The 21,407-nt window shown below is 31.3% G+C and overlaps 1 protein-coding gene across 25 annotated transcripts in view; it reads right to left on the bottom strand.

The window, feature by feature from the left end:
* Positions 1-21,407, bottom strand: part of LOC107456393 (focal adhesion protein tensin) — a 348,273-nt gene that overhangs the window by 238,690 nt on the left and 88,176 nt on the right. The window contains exon 1 of one of the 25 annotated variants that reach the window (XM_043039857.1): positions 19,358-19,384. The exons of 21 other annotated variants lie outside the window; for them this stretch is intronic. In XM_043039857.1, the coding sequence (XP_042895791.1) occupies positions 19,358-19,369 (12 nt within the window). In that variant the 5' untranslated portion in view covers positions 19,370-19,384. Of the gene's footprint in view, positions 1-12,488; positions 12,695-19,357; positions 19,385-21,407 lie in introns of those variants that run through there. 3 more of the 25 variants (XM_071177122.1, XM_071177143.1, XM_071177144.1) reach the window with 3 other exon arrangements.

Raw genomic sequence — 21,407 nt, 5'->3', positions numbered from 1 at the left:
TAAGTCGATAAATAACCAAAAATGGTAATTGCACGACTTTAATAAGGAACATATGGATAAAAAATTAAGATTTGATCTCATCAGAGTGGGTTTAAAAAAATTACGAAAAACAACTCAAGATAGTAATTTAATTCTTTTAAAAATGAGAAATAGCTTAACTAATCACGACATGCCTTTGAAATAATACCGGATAATTGGAACAAAAAAAAATGAAAATTCGCTATCAAATAATTGTGTTTTTCAGATAAAATAACTTATTCTTTTAAAAGAATCATGATGAATTTAAATTTTATTTATTACATAAAGCTATATCATTTATCGTCATCACAGTGTTTCCCAAACTTATGACTTTTGTGTACCCTTTCTAAATTTTTCGTAACGCTGTGTACCACTAATAAAAAAATGAATGCATTTTTTACTATAAAAAATTACACAAAAGTTAAAAATCACAACTGACTGTTGATACCAGTGATTATTAACTGTTAACTCTGCAAAAATAGCCAATAGAAAAGTACGTAATCGTAAATTTTCATGGCTAGCTTTGTTTTTAAATAAAAATTTTTGTAATGTTCGTTTGTTGCAAGATATTTCACATAAGAACGAGTACCCCCGCTAAACTGTTCTCGTACCCCTGGGGGTACGCGTACCACACTTTGGGAAACACATAGGAAATAAAAGGGGTTGAGCACTTGGCGTCGCTTACTTTAATTCAGGACTGGTGATGTTTGGAGTTAGAAGTAAATAGCAATTTATATTTAAACTCAGTGCGGCAAAAAAATTTCCTTATGAAAATTATACCCAAGCGGTATTTTTTGGACCACTTTGCTTCCTAATTGTTTAGTTCAGCAAAATGGGGGAAAACAAAAAAATTTAATTTTTTTATTCCTCAAGAACTAATTAACCGACTTCATTCAACTTTAGGAATTTTCTAAATTTTGAATAGTGTTAGAATTTTCATTCTAAAATTATGGTAAAATAGTTTTTTCTGCAGTCCGTCCAAGAACATTTTATACCTTTATGGTTTTGAAACAGTTTATAACTAGTATGGTTAAAAAGAAATGAATTCTAAACTACACGGTTTTTTAACCATTTACAACTGTGCGGTTTAAAAACCGTACAGTAAAAATTTAACTGGACATTGGAGGTAGGCTTTTTGTTAGGAAATGGGAATTGGGAGTTAGGTTGTGTGGTTTATCAATAGGAAATATTGTGCTGTCAACGCTTGAACTCTAACTCCCTCTCTGCCAGCCATGAGATGGACAGATTAACCCTCTCGCGACTATAATATATAACCAGCTGCAAGGAACTAAGTGGCTTCATTAGGTGGGCCTAGTGGGTACGATACAATTCTGGTTGCATAAACCGAATTAGGTAAAAGAAGTCACAAAACGGTTTATCACATGGTTAATAGTTTGAATAACACCAAATTTACAGTTATTAGACTGTTTTGCTTGAATATAGTATTAAAAAAAATTGTTATTTAATTATTTTGTCCGTGAAATTTCTAACAGTGAATGATTAAACATGTAAAAATAGATATTACGGCCACAGTTTATCTCAAAGCAACTGTTGAAACCATAATTTCCAGATGGCAACTATCTACCCTCTTCACCCACATTTTTAGCGCCAAAAATACTAATCAGCAGGGGTCTGTCCAGACATTTTGTGAAAGGTCCTGTTTTTGTAAAATTGNAGCGCTTTCAACAATTTAATATCATCGAGACTTTGATCACCTTTTTTTGTAAATCCTTTTACTAACCAAATAAACATAACTGTAATAGCAACATACATTTCAGAATTTCTTCATGTAAGGCGAGAAGATTTGTGTGAATCATTGTTTTTGACAATGAATATCATAAAATCAAAATATAGATCCCAACTTACAGATGAACACCTTGACGATTGCTTGTGAGCAGGAATTTCATCATATTCTCCCGATTCTGAAGCGCTGGCCAGTGAAAGGCGATGCCAAAGACCACATTGACTGTATTTTATAAAGAATTTTTATACTTCGCATGTTATGAAAACAATTTAGTAATAATTTATTTTTCACAAGAATATTGATACTAATTATATTCCTATGTTAAATCAATTTTTTTGTGCATTATAACAACTATATATATATCAGCTATAAATTTATCTTGAAAAAGTAAATGGTGCCCGCCATTCCACAGATATTCTGGTGCTTGCTCTCAGGTGAAGAAAGGTTGGGGACCCCTGCAGTATCTCATTATCAATTATCTGACCGAGCGTGAAACATATAGTTTAATATTAAGGGAAGATATGGGGCCATAAATGTATGAACAATATATAACTAGCCAACAATAATTGAAGAGACACTTTCAGTTTTTAACATTTATTTTTTAATTTCTCAAGAAATACTTAAAGCATTATTTTGTTATTTTAGAAGTGATTTAGATTTTTNTGAAGGGTCCGTTTTTGTGAAAAGATATTTTGTGAAGGGTCCGTTTTTGTGAAGATATTTTATGAAGGGTCCGTTTTTGTGAAAATATATTTTGTGAAGGGTCCGTTTTTGTGAAAAGATATTTTGTGAAGGGTCCGTTAACAGACCCCTGCATGATCAGTCAAAAAAAGAGTTTATGTTTATTCAGAAAAGACATTTTAATGTCCGATTTTGTTTTTACTTAATTCATACTTACGACAATTTTATTAGCATGCGTGAAGTGCTTCCGCCTAATCAAAATGGTTGAATAACACCAAAATCCTATTTATAGACGATAAATGATTTAGAACCATAAATTTTTTTTCTCATTTTACATATGCATTAAAAATATTGAACAATTGCAGCGTCATTTTTCTCTCCATATATCAGACAGATATCAGAAGATAATAAAAAGCTGCATTAAATTTCTTCAGTAAATCATTCAAAATCTTTGCAAAACGAACTTCCTTCGAAAAAAAAAGAAGAAAAAAAAAAGAAAGAAAAACAAACAATTATTTTGTTTTTGAAAGAAAATGAAATTCAAAGTTCTCATGGTGAAAATTCATACCAAAATCTTATTTTTCTTTCAAAAATAATAATAATAACAATTAAATTGTGTTATTTAAGAAGAATTTAAACTAATTTAACGACCACAATTAAAATTAAAAAATATAATACTACGCTATTCTAATTTAAGAAAAGCTAATAACAATGGTTTTATTAATTTTTTATTCGTTTAAACAATGCAAATAACTAAACTTAAAGATTTTTTTTTATGAACAGCAATTATAATATGATAATTTCTAATGAAATAATGCAATTATTTTATTAGTGCAATCAACGACAGCATAGTTTCGCTTGATAAATCACATGATAAGCATTTTAGAAAGTTCTTTTTTTTATATTATTATTAATCAGAATTTCGACAAGTGATGCATTTCAATTTAATAGGCAGATACCAATTAGTTAGAAAAGAGTGTATAAAAAATGAAGCATATGAAATAGTAAAATTATGATGGGTTATCAATCAACAGAAATTAAGAAATCAGTTTTCACTCAGTGAAAGAGTAAACAAATTTTCTACTCTAATCTAACTCTTTTATCTCATGAATTTCTTTAAGAAAAAAATTGTGAATGACTTGAGTTTCAGATACAAAAAAAAAAAAAAATTATTAATTAATAATACAAATCGAGAGCTTTTGGCACTATAGTAATATGCTGAATTTTTTTTCGCGATGAGACATTTTAATGTCGAATTGTTCTTTATTTTCATTTCCAGATAAATACTTTGCAAGACGTCTCAACTAAATAATTTGAAAATATGACGTATACTGTCTCAAATATTGTAATATAGCTAATAAATATCGATTATCTAAGAAGAGAAATGGAAGAAAAAAAGTTTAAGAGTAATTGAAATTTCTAAGCGTCATTCATCAAACGAAAGTGCGTAAACCAGTTGAGTTAACTAGTTTGTTAATCCATTATTATAACTCCTTCGGTTACAAAAAACACTTAAGGCGTCACCATTTTTATCGCCAAATGCATTGGGTGATTTATAATATTCGTTCTAAAAATCCTTTTAAACGACTTCGGGATAAATTAAAAGCCAAATTCTGGTGTTTTAGTGCAGAAGCTAATGAACTGAGAACTCTTATCAAACTGTGTGGAACGTTTGAGAGGAGGTTAATTACTCGGGTTTGGCTTTTTAATTTAAGACTTGATAAGAAATTGTGTCAAGACGACATCGTTTTCTACACACTTTGTTTTGTTCTTATTTATTTTGTAGTTAGCCTTTTGTTTTGACAAATATTCTATAAAATTTCCGGTTTTCCGACAACTCGATTTGAACATTTAAATTTTCAGTTAGTAGCCAGCTCTTCTTCCTCAAACCTAATGAGTCGGTGACCGATATCGATATGCCCTCAATAGCAGCTTCATGCAAATCTCTCCTTTATGTGGAGTAAATTTTTTTTTTCTCAAAAAAATTTCATATTATAAATAATTTACTGCTATAAATAGTTGATACAACAATTAAAATAATATAAATATGCACAAAATTTAGTTAAAATATACTGACTTTAAAGAACTTTCATGTAAAGGGCATAGGGTTGGGGACCCCTGGAGGCAAAACCATAGAAAATTATAATTTCAGGTTACGATTTCTTATGTTTTTTTTTTACTTTGTATGTTAAGGCTAAGAGAATATATACTATAACGAAAACATAAAAATAAAAAACCAGCAAATCTCGCCAAATTTACACCTTTAGATTGATTGCAAAGTTTATCGCTCTACGATAAATCGCCAATGTTGCCAAATCAGCCGTGTAACGCATACTAGGATTAAACAAAATATTGTTGTTTAACTGTAAATATGAATCTGAAAACTAATTAACTCATGTTTACAACAACCAGATTTTCTAGCAATTAATACAGGTTAATTTTATTCGAAATTTTTTTTTCCTATAGATATGCAAAACGTACATTATTGATCACATACGAAGTAATTAAAAAGCATTATTTTTATGTAAATCTCTACAAGTAAAAGAAGTCTTACCTAAAAGGATGTTTAAAAATCATGTCATATTTAAATTTTATCATAATTTAGCAAGATTGAAATTATTTTTACCTTGACCTCCATTGACATCTGGTTCGCTCTGACCTTCCCTGTTTCAAGCTAACATGAAATCTTTATCCGGTAGAAAGTGTTAGTAAAATATTAAGCAATATTACACGGATTTTACTATTTATTAAAGTAAAAACATTCCGATAAACAATTATTACATAATATAAACTTTAAATTAAAAAAATATTTCAGAATATACCATCATACAAAATGCTCATAATTTTATAGTTATATTTTATAAGAATAAAATGAAAATTTTAAAAACTTCGTTTTTATCGAAGACTAAAAAGTTTTATTTTAGTAAAATCTAAACCGGAAAATGTAGGACGTATCACTTTCGAAAGACGTGAGGGGAATGTTCAGTGATCACTCAGTTAACTACGCAAATGATGTGTTTTTGGTCTGATGATAGAAAAAAAACATTTCCCTTTTTTTAGTCACTTCATAAACGTAGGTTTTAAATTTAAACAATTTCTTCTCTATTCTTTTTTATGTCTGCTTTTAGTGTGAAAGTTGTAAAAAAACTGCAGTTGAAATTCACGATCTTAAGCTGGTTGAAAAGTTGACGAAATTTTGTAAACATATTTGTTGATTAAATGGCGATATAAAGTATGATAATTAGTTAAACTTTAGAAACGAGGAACTAAGGAAACGAGTGAAACTTGTAATTTTCATCAATACAGTAGCGATTTTAGTGTTCTAAGACAATGGTTAAAATTTCACGGTTCACGTTGATGAATCACGTCGGATTCTTTTTTCTCAAAAAGCAATTGCAGTCAACTTCGAAAAAGCAACAAAATTAACAGTTCTCTTAAAATAATTCAATTAAAACTGATTTATTGCTTAAATAGGATAAAAATAAAACTTAGAATTATTCAATACAATTAATTTATAGATATTCAAACTTAATTTCACTCAAATCCATAGTAAACAAATCATTCAGACGCGTGCATTAATCTTGGGTTTGCTTACATTGATTCAAGGTCAATCTGAAGGTCGGATATTTGCTGCCCAACAGAAACAAAAGAAAAGAATTCAACCCCGAACCGCAATGCCATTTTTCACAAGCAAAAAATGAAAAGAGTGCCATAAATCCAGAAATCGAATTACGGGAGAAAAACAAAATGCAAAATGGCCATAGTCTTGACAACATCCATTGATTTAAAACAGGAACTACATTGCCAGTCTGCATAGTTTTTCTTTTTTTCTTTTATCGTCAGACGATGTAAATCGTTCAAAAGCCATCTTGTATGAATAAATCAGAAGTATCAGATATTTTCCCTTTATGGTAGGGAATTTTATTTCAAGAAAGTTGGATATTTGAATGGAATAAAACTGTGTTTGGGTTCAAATAAAAATTTTATGAATATAAGTTTCAATAAAAATATGACTTTCAATTGTAAAATGTACATTAAATAATATATAAAAAAAGTAATTTCTTAAAAGTTAAAGAAAGTTCCTTTAAAGAAAAAAATTGACATGATTTTTAAACACTATCAACTTAACTGTTTCAAATTTTTTTTTATTTCTTAAATTTCTTGATTCCAATAGAAGAAAAAATAATTGACAACTTTTGTCTGAACCATTTTCCTCATTAAAATGATCAAAATAAACCCTACAGAGCTTTATTTCTATACTTTAAAAAGATTTGAAGTGAAAAGATTTACCAAAAAAGAGGGAATTCTTACTTTCATTTTTTCTTTCAATCAATCAAAAGGATTCTCTCTGGACCATGTTATTTATATAACTGACACGGCCAATTAATAGTACCTATAACCAGGGATCTATAAAAAAATTCATAACTTCTAGGTTCCTGGATGTCAGGTGAAGTTACGCTTTTATTTATGTGTCTATCTTAGGACTTCTTTATGTGTCTATCTCAGGACGTTTTTATTATATCTATCGATTTCAGAACGTTTCTTGTATCTCATTATGTATCTTGCTCAAGACATTTTGTTTGTTTTTTATCTCTGAAAGGTTTTTATGTATCAAGACATTTTGTCTTTATCCATCTTGGAACTTTTTTTTAATGTATCTATATCAGAACGCTTTTTTTAATGAATCTGTTTCAGAATGTTTTTTTTTAAATATCTCATGTTTTTTAAATATCTGAAACTATACATTCATACAGCAGGGGTAATTGTGAGCCAAAGTCGAAATTCCGGAAAATATCTTAAGTTAAAAAAAAATTTAAAAAAGTTTTTTTTCTTCCTTTTTCTCAATATTTCTTAGTTCACTTAAAATATATTTAAAATTTTACACAGACCTACACCATTTACACATACCTATGATGACCTGGAGAAGTAATTAAAATTTACAAATACGTCTTTCTTTCTTGAGTTTATGACTATAACAACTATTTACTGATAAAAAATGAATATTAATCATGAATATAAGCTTATAAAGTTTCTCTCTGGCTCTCCCATACAAACAAATAAAATAAACAGTGTTTTTAAGTTCCACATTTGAAAATTTGATTTCCGGAAACTTATGTGATCAATGTTTTTTAGAAACGTCTGAACCTTCGATCTCCGGAAACTTCCGGATCACTGTTAGCGAAAATTCCACAAATCCGGATTTTTCCGGAGCACAATCAGCCCTGACATTGTAACACAGTATCATACAGTTTTAACTCATACTAAAAGTCTCCTGTTCACTATCACACTCCAACCCCCGAATTTTCGCAGTTTTGGATTATTTTGCGACACGAACTCACTAATGAACCGTCAATCAATTATTCCAACTAAAGCAACAACAAAAAATAATAATAAACATGAAAAAAATTTCGATTAATAAACAATCGATGAATTATTGCAAATTTGCGTCACCAGCCAACGTATTCACTATAAATTTATTTATATTGCAAAATTATAATTTAATTTTTAAATATATTATGTGACTATTTGCAAACAAATTGCTCATTTATATGTAACGTTAAGATGCTTACTCATATCTGAAATATTTTAGCCTATAAACAATAATTTCAAAATATGATTTTAAAAAATAAATTTTTAAAAAGTTAAATCCGGTACTAAGGACCTGCCGATGAATTATTATAATTTGCCTCTCTAGCCTACCTTCAACTGTGACCTTGTAGAACATATTTTATACTAAATATCGGCACTTCTTCACATCTCCAGCCATTCCCCAATGAATAAAACATGGTTTAAAGTCTCGGTTTAATCAGACCACTTTCACCGATACTTGCCTCAAGGAATAGGACGCGACACTTCTATAAAATACGCGCAGCTATAAATTTGTGGTTTTCGAAAAAAGATTCGTGGGCAGTTGCAGTGGTTGCGTTGGATGCTTCACTTCCTGACACCAACGCTTCTTCACTTTTTTTACCTCTTTTATACATTGGTAAAGAGTTGGAAAAAAAAAGAAAGAGGGGCAAGGACACAGCCGGAATATTTTATATAAAAAACTGAATTTCAAAGTGATAATTTCACTCACGGTTTTTAAAATATTTCAATTTATTAAAGCAATTCCCATATTGCAAAATAAGGTTTATTTTCACACAGCAAAAACCTTTTAATGTAAACCTGATTGATTGATTTTGATTTGTTCATTTACGTCGCACTAGAGCTGCCCAATGGGCTATTGGCGACGGTCTGGGAAACATCCCTGAGGATGATCCGAAGACATGCCATCACAATTTTGATCCTCTGCAGAGGGGATGGCACCCCCGCTTCGGTAGTCCGACGACCTGCACGCGAAGTCGAGCACTTTACGGTAGAACAGTTTAACGAGGACCCATACCGCACACCCTCGGTCCCTACGCAAACTGATCCAAGTGGTCACCCACCCGCACACTGACCCGCAGGCAGTGATGCTTGACTTCGGTGATGTGTTTGGAACCGTGTCTTAACGATCAGTTCACTGCGGGACTAAATGTAAACCTAAAAAGGTTTATTGTGCGGTTTACGTGTAAACCTTCTAACCTTAAAACGATATCTGTGAGAATCTGCTCTATTCTACGCACATTACCCTCATCCAAAACCTCTGAAAACAACCTTCAATATAAAAACCTTAAATCGAGTTTGACTTAGGATTTTCAAGCGTGAAAAAATCCTTAAATAAAACTAGTTTCATTGTGAAAATAATCTTAAATCTAGGAAATTATAAGGTTTCTTTTCGCAACGTCTTGCATGCTCAGCTAAAATCCACCTTGTCACGAAATTTTAATGGACAATGCAATTTGATCCTATTGCTAGTGTGACGTCAGGTAATACGTCATTATGGAGCTTTAAGAAATGATTTTTAATCCTTCTAGGATGAAAGGTTTGAAACTGCAATATTTTTGCGATATTGAAAAAAGGTTTTTGGTACAAACATTTTCGTGACAATAAAAAGGTTGCCCTAAGTTTACATGCTTTCTGGGAATTAGGGGGCTCCCCATTACGCGAACGACAGGAACAGCTGTCGGAGAATCTGATCCGAGCTCAATTAACCCTTTTGACGCAATTGGAACAACGGTGCACCTTATATCTGTTCTTTTTTCTGCTACTCTAATGGAATACCTGCAAGTGACGTAGTATGGGTATATCGATCCTGATTGGTTGTCAAACATGGCATTTGTTTACGTTCGCTACTGTTCTTTCCATTCTATGTCGAATAAGACAAGACCGTCTAGTAAGTGACACATTCTATATTCTTACGCAAAGATTCTTTCATAAAGATTTCAATTCTTGCGCTATACATTTCGTACTTAACACAAAGATAGGCACGAAGCCATGTAGAACATAAACAAATTAATTTGGCATCGAAGTTGCCAGGTACACAAAACAAAAATATATCACGGCTACAATAAAATACGTAAACAAATAATAAATCTAAGTTATGTGAAAAACGTAGAAGATAAAGAATTATATTTCAACAAGTTCTACGTGCGATACGGCGCCGTACTTAATCAACTTCACGTTCATTAACATTCTGACTTATGTGGAGAAACTTAGCTCAACTTTTAGAACAATTCTGCGTCAAAGGCCAGAAAAAATTAAGCCAAAATTTTAATCAAGCAAAACCAAAAATAAGTGAGTTTAATATAAAACCAGCACTCCGTAAGGGTTTACAGTATTTTTAAAGCTCTTCAGCCAAGGAAAATAAGGATTTAGGACCGGACAATTATATTAAATATTGTATTAGTTACTAAACTTTTAAAAAAATCGCCAATGTGGCGAAAATTTTCCACCTAGCAGAAAATTATCCAAAATCAAAGAAATTCTCAATGTTTGCAGATTTTTGCCCAGATAAATTTAAACCAGAGCTGTGTTTGAAAACTTGTGCCAGATTTTCATATAGAAATCAAATTTCAATAAAGTTTAATTATTTTTTAGTCATATATATCTATTTATTTATTTATTTATTTATTTGCGTTTAAATAAAATTTTAGCAATCTTATCGATTTGGTTTCATGTGTAAACTGCATAGAGAGACCGAAAAAAACTAGTTTGAAATATTTAGTTAAAAATTAAAATTTACTAGTTTTGAATAATTTATTTAAACAAATATATATATTTAGATGAGGTTTAACAATATTCAATCAATAGTATTTATTATCTATTTTTTCATGTTTAATTAATGTTGTAATTCTAAAACGATATACCAAATATAAAACACAAAGTTATCACGTCAATAGTTGAGATCATCAAAAGATATTTTTCCGATTATTGAATAACATTAGATAATCTAATATCCTGGAGATTTTGTCCTATTTTTTATTTTATTTTTTAAAGTTAATATTCTAATGTATGCAGGACGCACCCATATTCAGATGAAAGAGTAGTTGGGATCATGAAGTAATGATCCATTTTATCTAATCTACATCATAAGAGGAAGCCGCGGTTGCTATCCTTATCAGGAAGATAGAGACGCCCTCCCTCCCATGTTAACAAAGGGGCCCCCAAATACCATAGTTCGAAATTGGCAGTTAATTTATAGCTCATCTTCTTACAAAGATGCTTATCCGATGATTCTTTTTCTCTACCGTAACCTTCAAGTTCAATTAATAGTTTCTTGGGAAATATTACTAAGTTTTTGTTTTGTTTTTTACATTAATTGGAAATCGATTTTAATAAGATATTCTTAGATAATTTGTTTTTTAGACGTTTCATCAAAGCAGTGGGCTACTCGAATTCTAGAATGTATGACAGCCCCCAAACACTGGAAGTTACTTCAACTATGATTTTTACAAAAAATATCGAGTGGGCAAAAATTTGAATGTACAAAATATTTCAGTAAATACCTATTCTCGTTCGATATTTTTGACTGCGTAACATTCAGATCGGTGGTATTTTGTATCTACAAGATTATGATCTCGCGAGTTAATATGTCGATGCGATTTCCCGCGTTATTTTATTTTTTTAACGGACATTGAACAGCTGACCCATTTCTGAGTTTACGACTATCATTGTCCACAACTCCATGGCCTTGCAAATTTGAATCCAACCCAAATGACAATGGATCAAACATTGGAACAACTAGCCTTCGTAGATGTAGGTCTCTTCGATGGAACTTTCCGCATTTGCGTTACATGGAAGGGAAAATCACGAAAAGATGCCACGATTAGCCTGATGACAAGAGGATCCTAAACAATGATCCGTCTGCCACAGAAGACATTTTACGTCAGCTCTGTAGTTAGTGTGAAACGGGAGCAGAATTCGAGCCAACCAGTAGCTGAGATTTGAACCTGGGTTAAATCAATGGCAGACGAACTCTCTATCCCCTGAGCCACCGCGGCTTAGTAGTATTATACTATTATTCATTGTTTAAATCAAGCAAGCTTTTATCCGCATGGTTTCTGTCCGTGTGGTGTTTTGTCCTCGCCTCTGAGTAAGGTTCTATCAATATTTTGTCCCCCGTGAAATTTTATCCATATAGTTTGTCCCTGTGAAATCATTAATGTTATAAAACTAATATTATAATANATCCTCCGGGATGTTTCCCAGACCGTCGCCAATAGCCCATTGTGCAGCTCTAGTGCGACGTAAATTAACAACAACAACAAATTAAGCAAGCTTTTATCCGCATGGTTTCTGTGACATTCAGTCCGTGTGGTGTTTTGTCCTCGTGAAGTTTTATCCATATAGTTTGTCCCTGTGAAATCATTAATGTTATAAAACTAATATTATAATAATATTAACTTTTTTTAAAATTGGGAATTAAGGGGAAATTTCCGTATCGTGATCTGTGGTAGAATAATAGTTAAGGTCTTGGCAACTTCCGGGTAACGGCCTGAGAGAAATTAAAAAAACATCACAGAAGGGGACCAACCCGAAAGGTATAACTCGTAGCCACCTCCGGGCTAAAATCCACATGTTTTGTAAGTTTAAATTTTATTTGGCACCTTGGCGATTGTAGTTGGCGCTACAGATCACGATGCGGAAATATCCCCAGAATTAAAACAAATAAAATAAGTACCTGCTTTGACGAGATTAATCAAAATATTTATCCTCTCTGCCAAGAAGAAGAACACTCACTCCAACCCACCTAAACAGCTTTTCAAACTTTACTCGATTTTGAAATTAATTTCTCAGGATGAAAGGTTGAAACATTGTTTGCGACATTTTCAAAGTTCTCACAAGACTTTCGTAAATCCTCGAGATGAATGCAGAATCACAGGTGTGCGTGCTTTTTTAGAAATATTCAAAAATCGAAAAAGACTCCTATAATTCCACTCACAATTCGAGCGTGGTTGTCACCCACACGACGAAACAAGTTGAGATTCCTTCAACATTCTCTGCCCACCACCTTTAAAAACGCGACAGAGCAAACACCTCTCGATAACCAAACCCCTACACACTTTTCGAATTTTTCATGACATTGAATTACATTTGTTGATTTCGTTCCATGGTTTCCAACCATAACTGCGAAATGGAAAACTTTGATAAAACATCCTTACGGAATGTTATTATGAAACTGTTCAACTCATTGCTGTTAAGTAAATAATGTACTAAATAACCATTATAAAACTGCTATGTTAATGTGAAACAAGAAACTCTTCTGCTATTATCAAACCAGTGGTAACAGGTACGAACATCTCCTAGATTCTAGTAGAATGTATGAATAAATATTATTCCATATATAAAGCCGTTTATTTTTAATCAAATGTCAAATATATATAAGCAAATACTATATTATTAAATCGAAAATTTTTAGTGGCTCTTTAAAAACTGGGAAATTTTGAAGTGAATTGCAACTTTTGGCTCTTTCGTTTCAATAGGTTGCCGACTCCTGTACTAGAAGAAAGAAAGTGTTCGCACGGGTTATCATAAATGAGAAATCCGATTCTTTAGTTGTCTGGACGTTGGTATATTTATCTTATTTAAACCCTTCTGCGCAGATTAGTAGTCCGACATCTCTCTTATTTTCTCCAAATGCGCAGTAAGTGTTCGTCGGACTAAAAAAGGGATTCATGGGGAGTCCTTCACTGGAGGTGGTGGGTTCGAATCCCGCTTTAAACCTGGATGTATTCTTCGTAATGGACTTCTCTGAATTGTTCTGTCTTTCTACTTGACTAAGGTTTATAAGCCTAAATTAAGCACACTAGCCTGCAAATGTATGTAATTTCAACAAAGAAACCTTTCCCCCATCTAGATGATGTTTTGAGTCCCGCTATAACTTTTATTCATTGTTACACACATATGCAGACATGAGTGATCATTACAAAGAAGACTTTATAAGATCTATTGCTCAAATTAGAGAAGGATAACGCGAAGGTGCATCCATGAGGAGTTATGCTGGGATACGAACCCGCAACCTTCATGCTACAGTGTGCTAAAAGAAACGGCGACACCGTTCGGCCAAGTAACTCACCCCACTGTAACCTTGGATATATTTTTGTGGTGTCCTTCTCTTATTTATGTCATCTGTAAAACTAGAAAAAGTCTTATAAGCCGTGATGGCTCATGGGATAAAGCGTTTGCATTCCAATGAGGTGAACTGGTTTCTAGTCCCAGCGATGGCTGATAGATACGATTTCCGCATCCTGCTTGCACCGACCACAGTGCTGACGTAAAATATTCTCAGTAGCAGACGGATAATGAGTTTGTCCTCTTGCCTTCAGGATAAACGTAAGAGGTTTTCTTGTCCGTGTAACGCAAATGCGGGTTAGCTCCATCAAAAAGTCCTCCACGAAGGCAAATTTCTACCAATACTTGATCCAGGAGTTCCCTTGTCGTCTGAATCGGGTTCAAAATTACAAGGCTACGTACTGTTCAACCACGGTTGTAAGATAAAATATAAGCACATAAACCACCATGCCTATGGTAATAATAAATAAAATAAAATAAATAAATACAGAACTGAAAGCTATTACAAAATTGAAAACTTATGTTATCATCAAACGGGAAACTTACTGCATATTATGGAAATACTGAACTGAAAGTTAATTTAAAAACTTTTATGCTATTGTCAAACAGAGAACTATTTTGTACAAAATCTAAGAAATAAAATAAGGAATATTTACCATATATATATAATTTAAGAAAGAGTTTTTCTAACAGATCTTCAAATCCCCTGTGACCTAAGTATTGTGTTGATAAGTAGTTAAAAGTTTTAGTTTATAAAAATGGGAAACATGCGTGAAAAAAGGCGATTCTATCTTCTCAATTATTTGTCATACTAAGTTCCTGAATTTCATATCCTTTTTAACAGTATTTCAACAGACGGTCGAATGTCAACATCAGGAAAAACACCGTAATGTAATGTAATAATATGTAATCAAGAAAAACACCGTAAACTAAAGAGAAAAGGGGGTAGTCAAAAACACGAAATGTTTTAACGAAATATGCAATAAAATGTCGTCATCGAAACAAGGTTTCGATTTAAATATGCATAATCAGCATTTCAAGATATTTACGTGTTCATAAAATGTTGAATAAAAACAATTGTATACATGGAAGGTGTTTGTTCAGAAAACTTTCATGAATTAGATGGCAAATAGATGTTGAAATCGATTACAATTGTATTCCAAAACTCGCAATACCATAATGAGTTGGTTCAATCTCAAAATGACAATAAAACAGAAAAAGCATAGAAAATTATGTATTTCTCCGTCATGATACAGTTATAAATAAACACGAATCAATATTTGCGGAAAACAAGCTCTCATCGAGTTCGCTGGTGCGTAAATGATTTCGCGGAAATAAAGTACTTTTTATGGCAGCTGTACAAAGGCTTGGTAAATTATATCCATAATATAAAAACTGGTAAATTATAGCTTGTAGATTTATAAAGCTGTTTTTTTCAGCACCTTCCCTACAGCTAAAGTGACGGGCACTTAAAACCATAGTATACCTGTACTAAATTTGTCACTTTTAATCTGTTAGTCTTCGAGGTACTCAATTTCGTATGTCTCAAATTATTACTGCGAAAAAAAGTGCTAAATAATTAACATTACTCGGTAGAAGATTGAAAATTAACTCTCGATATCTCGAAAACCTTGTTATGTCAAAAAAATATTTCTCCCCTTGGCATTATACAGTCGGACTTCTATTTAACGAACTTCCATTTTAAGAATTTCTCGATTTTGCGAATTTTTTCGAGGAACTAAGAACATTTTGGAAATTTCTTAGTAAAATAACTTCCAAATAGCGTAGTGAATTTTCTATTTAATGAACTTGTTAACACATTTTATGGGGGAAAAGACTCTGAATTGATTTTCGAAGAGAAAGCAGTAAAATCCCTTTCCCTTTTTGTTTGCATTTTAAACGAAGAACTCAGACAAAACGGATTTTATCATTAATAATTATTCTTAAGAACGCACGTGGTAATGTATGTTTAATAAATGCAACTATAATTTTATAAATAAATTTAGCTTTGTTTAGTTAAAAATGTGTTTAGTATCATATCGTAACACTGGATAATGTTTTGCTCGATTCTTGTTTTCCATGCAGATTTCTTTTATGGTTAAGATTTATAAAATAAATAGTAGATACTAGTTCACAAGTTAAAGGTGTATCAATTGCTAGCTTAATTATGTCCAGTGTTTATGAAATTAAAAGCTGTTTTGTGTCGTTTAAGTATTTCAAAAGGAGATTTTCTATTTAACGAATTTTCCATATAACGAACTTATTATCGGGTATATCCTTCTGATGTTAATTTGAACTCCTATGTCGAAGAGTTTCTTCTCAAAATCTTGTTAAGTCGAATTTTTTTCGAAATAGAAATTTAATTTTTTCGGGAAAATCACAATGTAAAATTATTGTTACACTAATTCTTTTCTATTTGATGCATAATTACTTTTGTCTTATTTTTAAAAATAATATTATCATTTTTGTATATAGACTTGTAGTTAACTATTATTACATACACGTTTAATATTAGTTATAGTTATGTTTCATGACTCGACTTTTTAGAGTAATATTTCAGAATATATTTTGCTACTTTTTAAAACATATTCAGTTCTGAACTTGTTAACTCGAAAACTCGCTATCTCGAAATGTTTTTAGTATCCCATTAAATTTGAGACATCGAGAGCATACTGTATATAATAAAAATACTTATTACAAAGATTGAAATATATTGAATAGATAATTATAGCATAGTGAATAAAGGTCCTTTATTTTATTTTATAACTGGCGTTGAACAGCCGAGGCGATTCTGAGTTAACAGCTATCAATGCTCAACTACGTAGCCTTGTTATTTTGAATCCAATCCAGAAGACAAGGAAACTCCTGTATCAAACAAGGGTGCAAACAAGCCTTCGTGAAAAACTTTCTAACGAACCTTACCCGCATTTACGTTACATGGGGAGGAAAGCTTCCCACGGTTAGTTCGACAGCAAGGGGATTCTAACCCATGATCCGTCTAACACTGAAGATATTTTAAATCAGCACTGTGGTCCGTGAGAGTTGGAGGCAGAATTCATATCGACCAGCCAACACCGGTAAGAACCTGGGTGACCATTGGGAAGTGAGAGCTCTATCCCCCGAGCCACCGCGACTCAATATAGGTCTTTTATGGTATTTTAGGGAATCTAATTAATTATTTTTATGCATTTTTTTTAAATACATTAAATGAAATGAAAGATTGTTGGAAAAATTGTTATAAATTTCTTGCGTAACTATTAAGAGGATAATTAGTCTCATTAGAGGATTATAAATATTTAAAAAGATTGCAATGTATAATATTTTCTTCCCATAATACATTTTGCAATAACAATTCGAAAAAATCATAGAACTCTAGATACTTGCAGCAATATCACTTAGCTTTTACAACCTTTACAAGTTGACGTGGAGATAGATTATATTTTTATTTTATTTGAATGAAATATAATATAGCAAAACTCTTCTTGAAGAGGATATTAGTAACTTAAAAGCTTTGTTTAAATAATGCATTATTGTGTAATACTTAGCTAATCTTTAGTATATTTCTTTTGGGAATTATTATGATGTTCTTGAAAGACTTGTCGTGTAACTTAGAGTATAAAAGAGAGAGAGAGAGAGCTTATGAAAATTCAATTTCTTTTAAAATTCCATTAAAAATCTGGACTTTAACAAATAAAGTTAAAATTAGTCGTTTTTTTCACAATTAAATTAAAAATAGAATAGAAAACGATTTTTTACGTCGGTAACTAAGAAGAAAAAAAAATGAAAGAAAGAAAACGATTTTCTGACAGAATATAAAAGAATAAATAATGTGTGAATGAAAAAAATGTGGCCGGATTATTCCAAAGTATTATTTAATCACGACAAATGAATGTTTCAACTTTAAATTTCAATATATTGTTTCAATTATGTTTCTTTTACAATGGAATAAACAAAACAAAAAACGATTTTGTTTTCTTCGAGAACTTTAGGAAGTAAAGGAATAAAATTATTTGACAGAATTTCGAGGAATATATAATATGTAAATGAAACAAAATAAATATATTTCATGGATTTACAAACAGCAGTGTTTCGAAATGTTTGAAAACATATAATTTTCGTTAGTTCACATGCAGCCGAGAAAGAAAAAAAAAGAGAAGAAGAAAAACTCATTTTCCGCCTACGAACTTCTTTTTACGACTTCTGTCTGGCTGTTCTTTCCGATTTTCGACCTTGCCGGAAAAGAAAAAGGAATATTTTCCTCTCTATTCTGTTCTTAGAAGATTTTACAAAATTAAAGTTTAAAAAATAATACCGTAGAACAACCTAAAAATTTAATAACTTAAATTTTAACTGACTCTAAATACTTTTATGCAGCAAGAGTTTAAAAATAATGCAATACAACAAGTGACTTATTGATGACTTATTAAATATTAAGAACTTCGAACTTCTCTCTAATTTCTTTGTTCTCACGTGTACTTTAAAAAGTTGGAAAATAATATTGCTTGATATCTACAGAAAGTGGAAAAGTTTAGGTTCTTATATAGATATAAGGCATTTTTTTATTGTAAATACATAAATAAAATTGCAAGCTGAATAATTAAAAAAAAATTGTTTTAACAAGTGTAATAAATATAAATAATAAAAATAATGAACTTTGTCTATATTTAGTAATTATCAATTTATGTAACTTTTAATTTGTACGGAAATAGAGATAGAATGATAGGGAAAAAATCAGAGGAAAATAAAATATACAAAAAAAAAATTTTATTAGCAAATTACGTAAAAAGTGTGAGCACATTTCAGTACATACAAGAAACTTTTTTAAAAATTTCCAACTTGATTTCCTCGCTAACTTGGCAGTTGTCAGTTACTTCGTTTTATCTAATATATCATTGAGTAGTTTAGGAGTCAATAAACACATATTACAATGCGTACAACACAATACGATATAAAAATTTCAAAACTGATTTCTCGTAATATTGAAACTATCAGTTATTTTGTAGATCTAAAATGTTACCAATTAGTTAAAAAACCACAAGCTAATAAATACATCACAATACATAAAAGTTAATACGATTTAAAAATTTTTAAACTTGATTTTCTCGGAAAATGAAGTTGTCAGTTCGTTCGTTTTAGGAGATACGAGCCAGTAAGTACAGATTACAATACGATTTAAAAGTTTCTAGCTTTATTTATCATAATATTGAAACTATCAGTTACTACAGTGGTTACATTAGGTATATTAAAATAAAAGTATTTTCTAAAACGTTATGTGACGTGGCTGCTATTGCATTAAAAAAAATGGAAAATCCTTGAGTGATTAAACATGTTTTATCCCATATTATTAATCAAAAATGAGAAAAAAAACATTTTTAATATTCATGGCAAAATAAATGAGCTTTTATGAGCATTCATCTATAAAGACTTCAAGTCGAAAATTAAATATAGACATCATGAGATATTAATTAATATAATTACCATGATTGACATCAATTAAGCTACTGGATTTCCCTAGATCGTCAACCAATTCACATAATACACATGCTAAGTGACGTATTCTCTCTAAACAAAATGGCTTCTGGATAAAGTTACTAGCAACGTATGTTCATTAATCTTTTTTCCAAAAGGTAAATTCTGTCTGTTCCCTAATATTTAATGATCGACCACCCGGGAAGAGGAAGTTGAACAACCAGATAGATGTATCGCAATCCAACAACCGGTACACCCTATCTCTCTCTGCAAACAAGGGTGTAAAGAAGCACCCATCAAGACGTTCTTTTTCGCACAATCACCGTATTCCAGAATATCCAGCTCATTGAAATTAACCTTCCATATACTTAGAATAATAGAAGGGGTCTGCTTAACATTTATAAAAAAAAAACAACAAAGATTTGCTTCAGTTGTCAATTTCAATTGCGACATATATAGGCAAAGATCAAAGTTTCGGTTGCTTATTTTTCATTTTTCCTGCCTCCTTTTAAAATGGCCACTTGCAAATCTAGATGTGGTAAAATATTACTTGATTTAAAAACTTCATTAGCTTCAAAAACACGTATATGGTAATAAAAGTCGACACGTTTTAAGCACTCAAAAATAGCTGAGCATTTTTAAGACACAGCTGAAAAATTGACATGTTTCAAGCGCTCAAAAATAGGTTCTCATTTTGACGACTTACTATTAAGGAATGAGAAAAACAAAACAGATTTGAAATATAAAACGTAAAGTTGCCGACGAAAAAGGGGAAAAAAATTTTTAAAATTGTTATTTTTATTAATTTTTTTTCCATTTTTCGTTCGCATCTTTTTTATGTTTTATATTTCAAATCACTTTCGTTTCTTCTCTTTCATGTCTGGCATGTCTTGAGAAGGAGTGCCTATTTTTATTGCCCTCTGCCAATTTTTGAAGCTAATGAAATTTTTTTTAATCAAGTAGTATTGGAACAATATTTCTTGTTGGAATTCGGTTAAAACTATTCCTTCTTGTTTTGATGTATCAATCCAACGAAGGAAGGTATTTAATTCAGAGATAGTTTGCTTATAATTTCGAAACTTAAAATATTGTCAGCACTAATAAATTAGCATTTTAGTTGTTGCAGACGATAGGTACGAATTCCGAATCCGGCTCTCACCGACCACAATGCTGACGTCAAATATTCTCAGTGGTAGTCGATCATAGGTTAAGAGTCCCCTTGCCGTCAGGCTAACCGTGGGACGTTTTCGTGGTTTTCTTCTCCATGTAACGCAAATGCAGGTTAGTTCCATCAAAAAGTTCACCCAATATCTAATTCATGAAATCTTTCCTTATTTTCTGGACTGGGTTCAAAATTACAAGGCTATGGAGATGAACATAAGTCGTAAACCCGAAAAATTAGGACGGCTGTTCAACGACGGTTATAAAATAAAATAGGATATTTCTACCGATATTTCGAAGTTCGATGAACACTTTGTTATCGTGTTACTTAACTGTTGTTACTGCTAACACTTTGTTGTTACTTAAATTACTTCTTTTAATTTTTCTAACTAATTTTTCAAATTTTAACATTGCTATCGATATTTATGACTGCTGTCAAAAGTTCAGAAAACATTTCTTGCTTTTAAGAAAAAAAATATTTTAAATCCCAATTTCAATAAAAAAAAATTATCAAAGTCATATATATTTTTGCTTTAAATTCACAACAATAAGTGGCCATCTAAGAATTTGTTTTGTCCTCTTCAAGAGATCATTCTTCTTAAAAGTTGTTTGTTTTTGACAATATGTGCGGTCTCAAACGGGCAACTAATCATGTCATCATAATGGCTGTCCATCTTAGGGGGCTCCGAGTAGGGTGCCGAAGGGTGTGGTCATGATGGCTCCGCAATTATTCTTACATTCCATTTTATTTGAGATTTATTCATCCAGCAATTGTACTTTATGCATTTTATAAAGAAGATATCAAACCCTACATAATGGAGTGAAAAATTCTCAAGATCTTTATAAAACCGTTTTTAATTATGAAATGTACTTTAAAAACGATATTTATCGGATTAAA

Source organism: Parasteatoda tepidariorum, chromosome 2, assembly GCF_043381705.1.
Source record: "Parasteatoda tepidariorum isolate YZ-2023 chromosome 2, CAS_Ptep_4.0, whole genome shotgun sequence".
Taxonomy (NCBI): domain Eukaryota; kingdom Metazoa; phylum Arthropoda; class Arachnida; order Araneae; family Theridiidae; genus Parasteatoda; species Parasteatoda tepidariorum.
The sequence above is the reverse complement of the archived record's forward strand: the minus strand, read 5'-3'. Positions and strand labels throughout refer to the sequence as shown.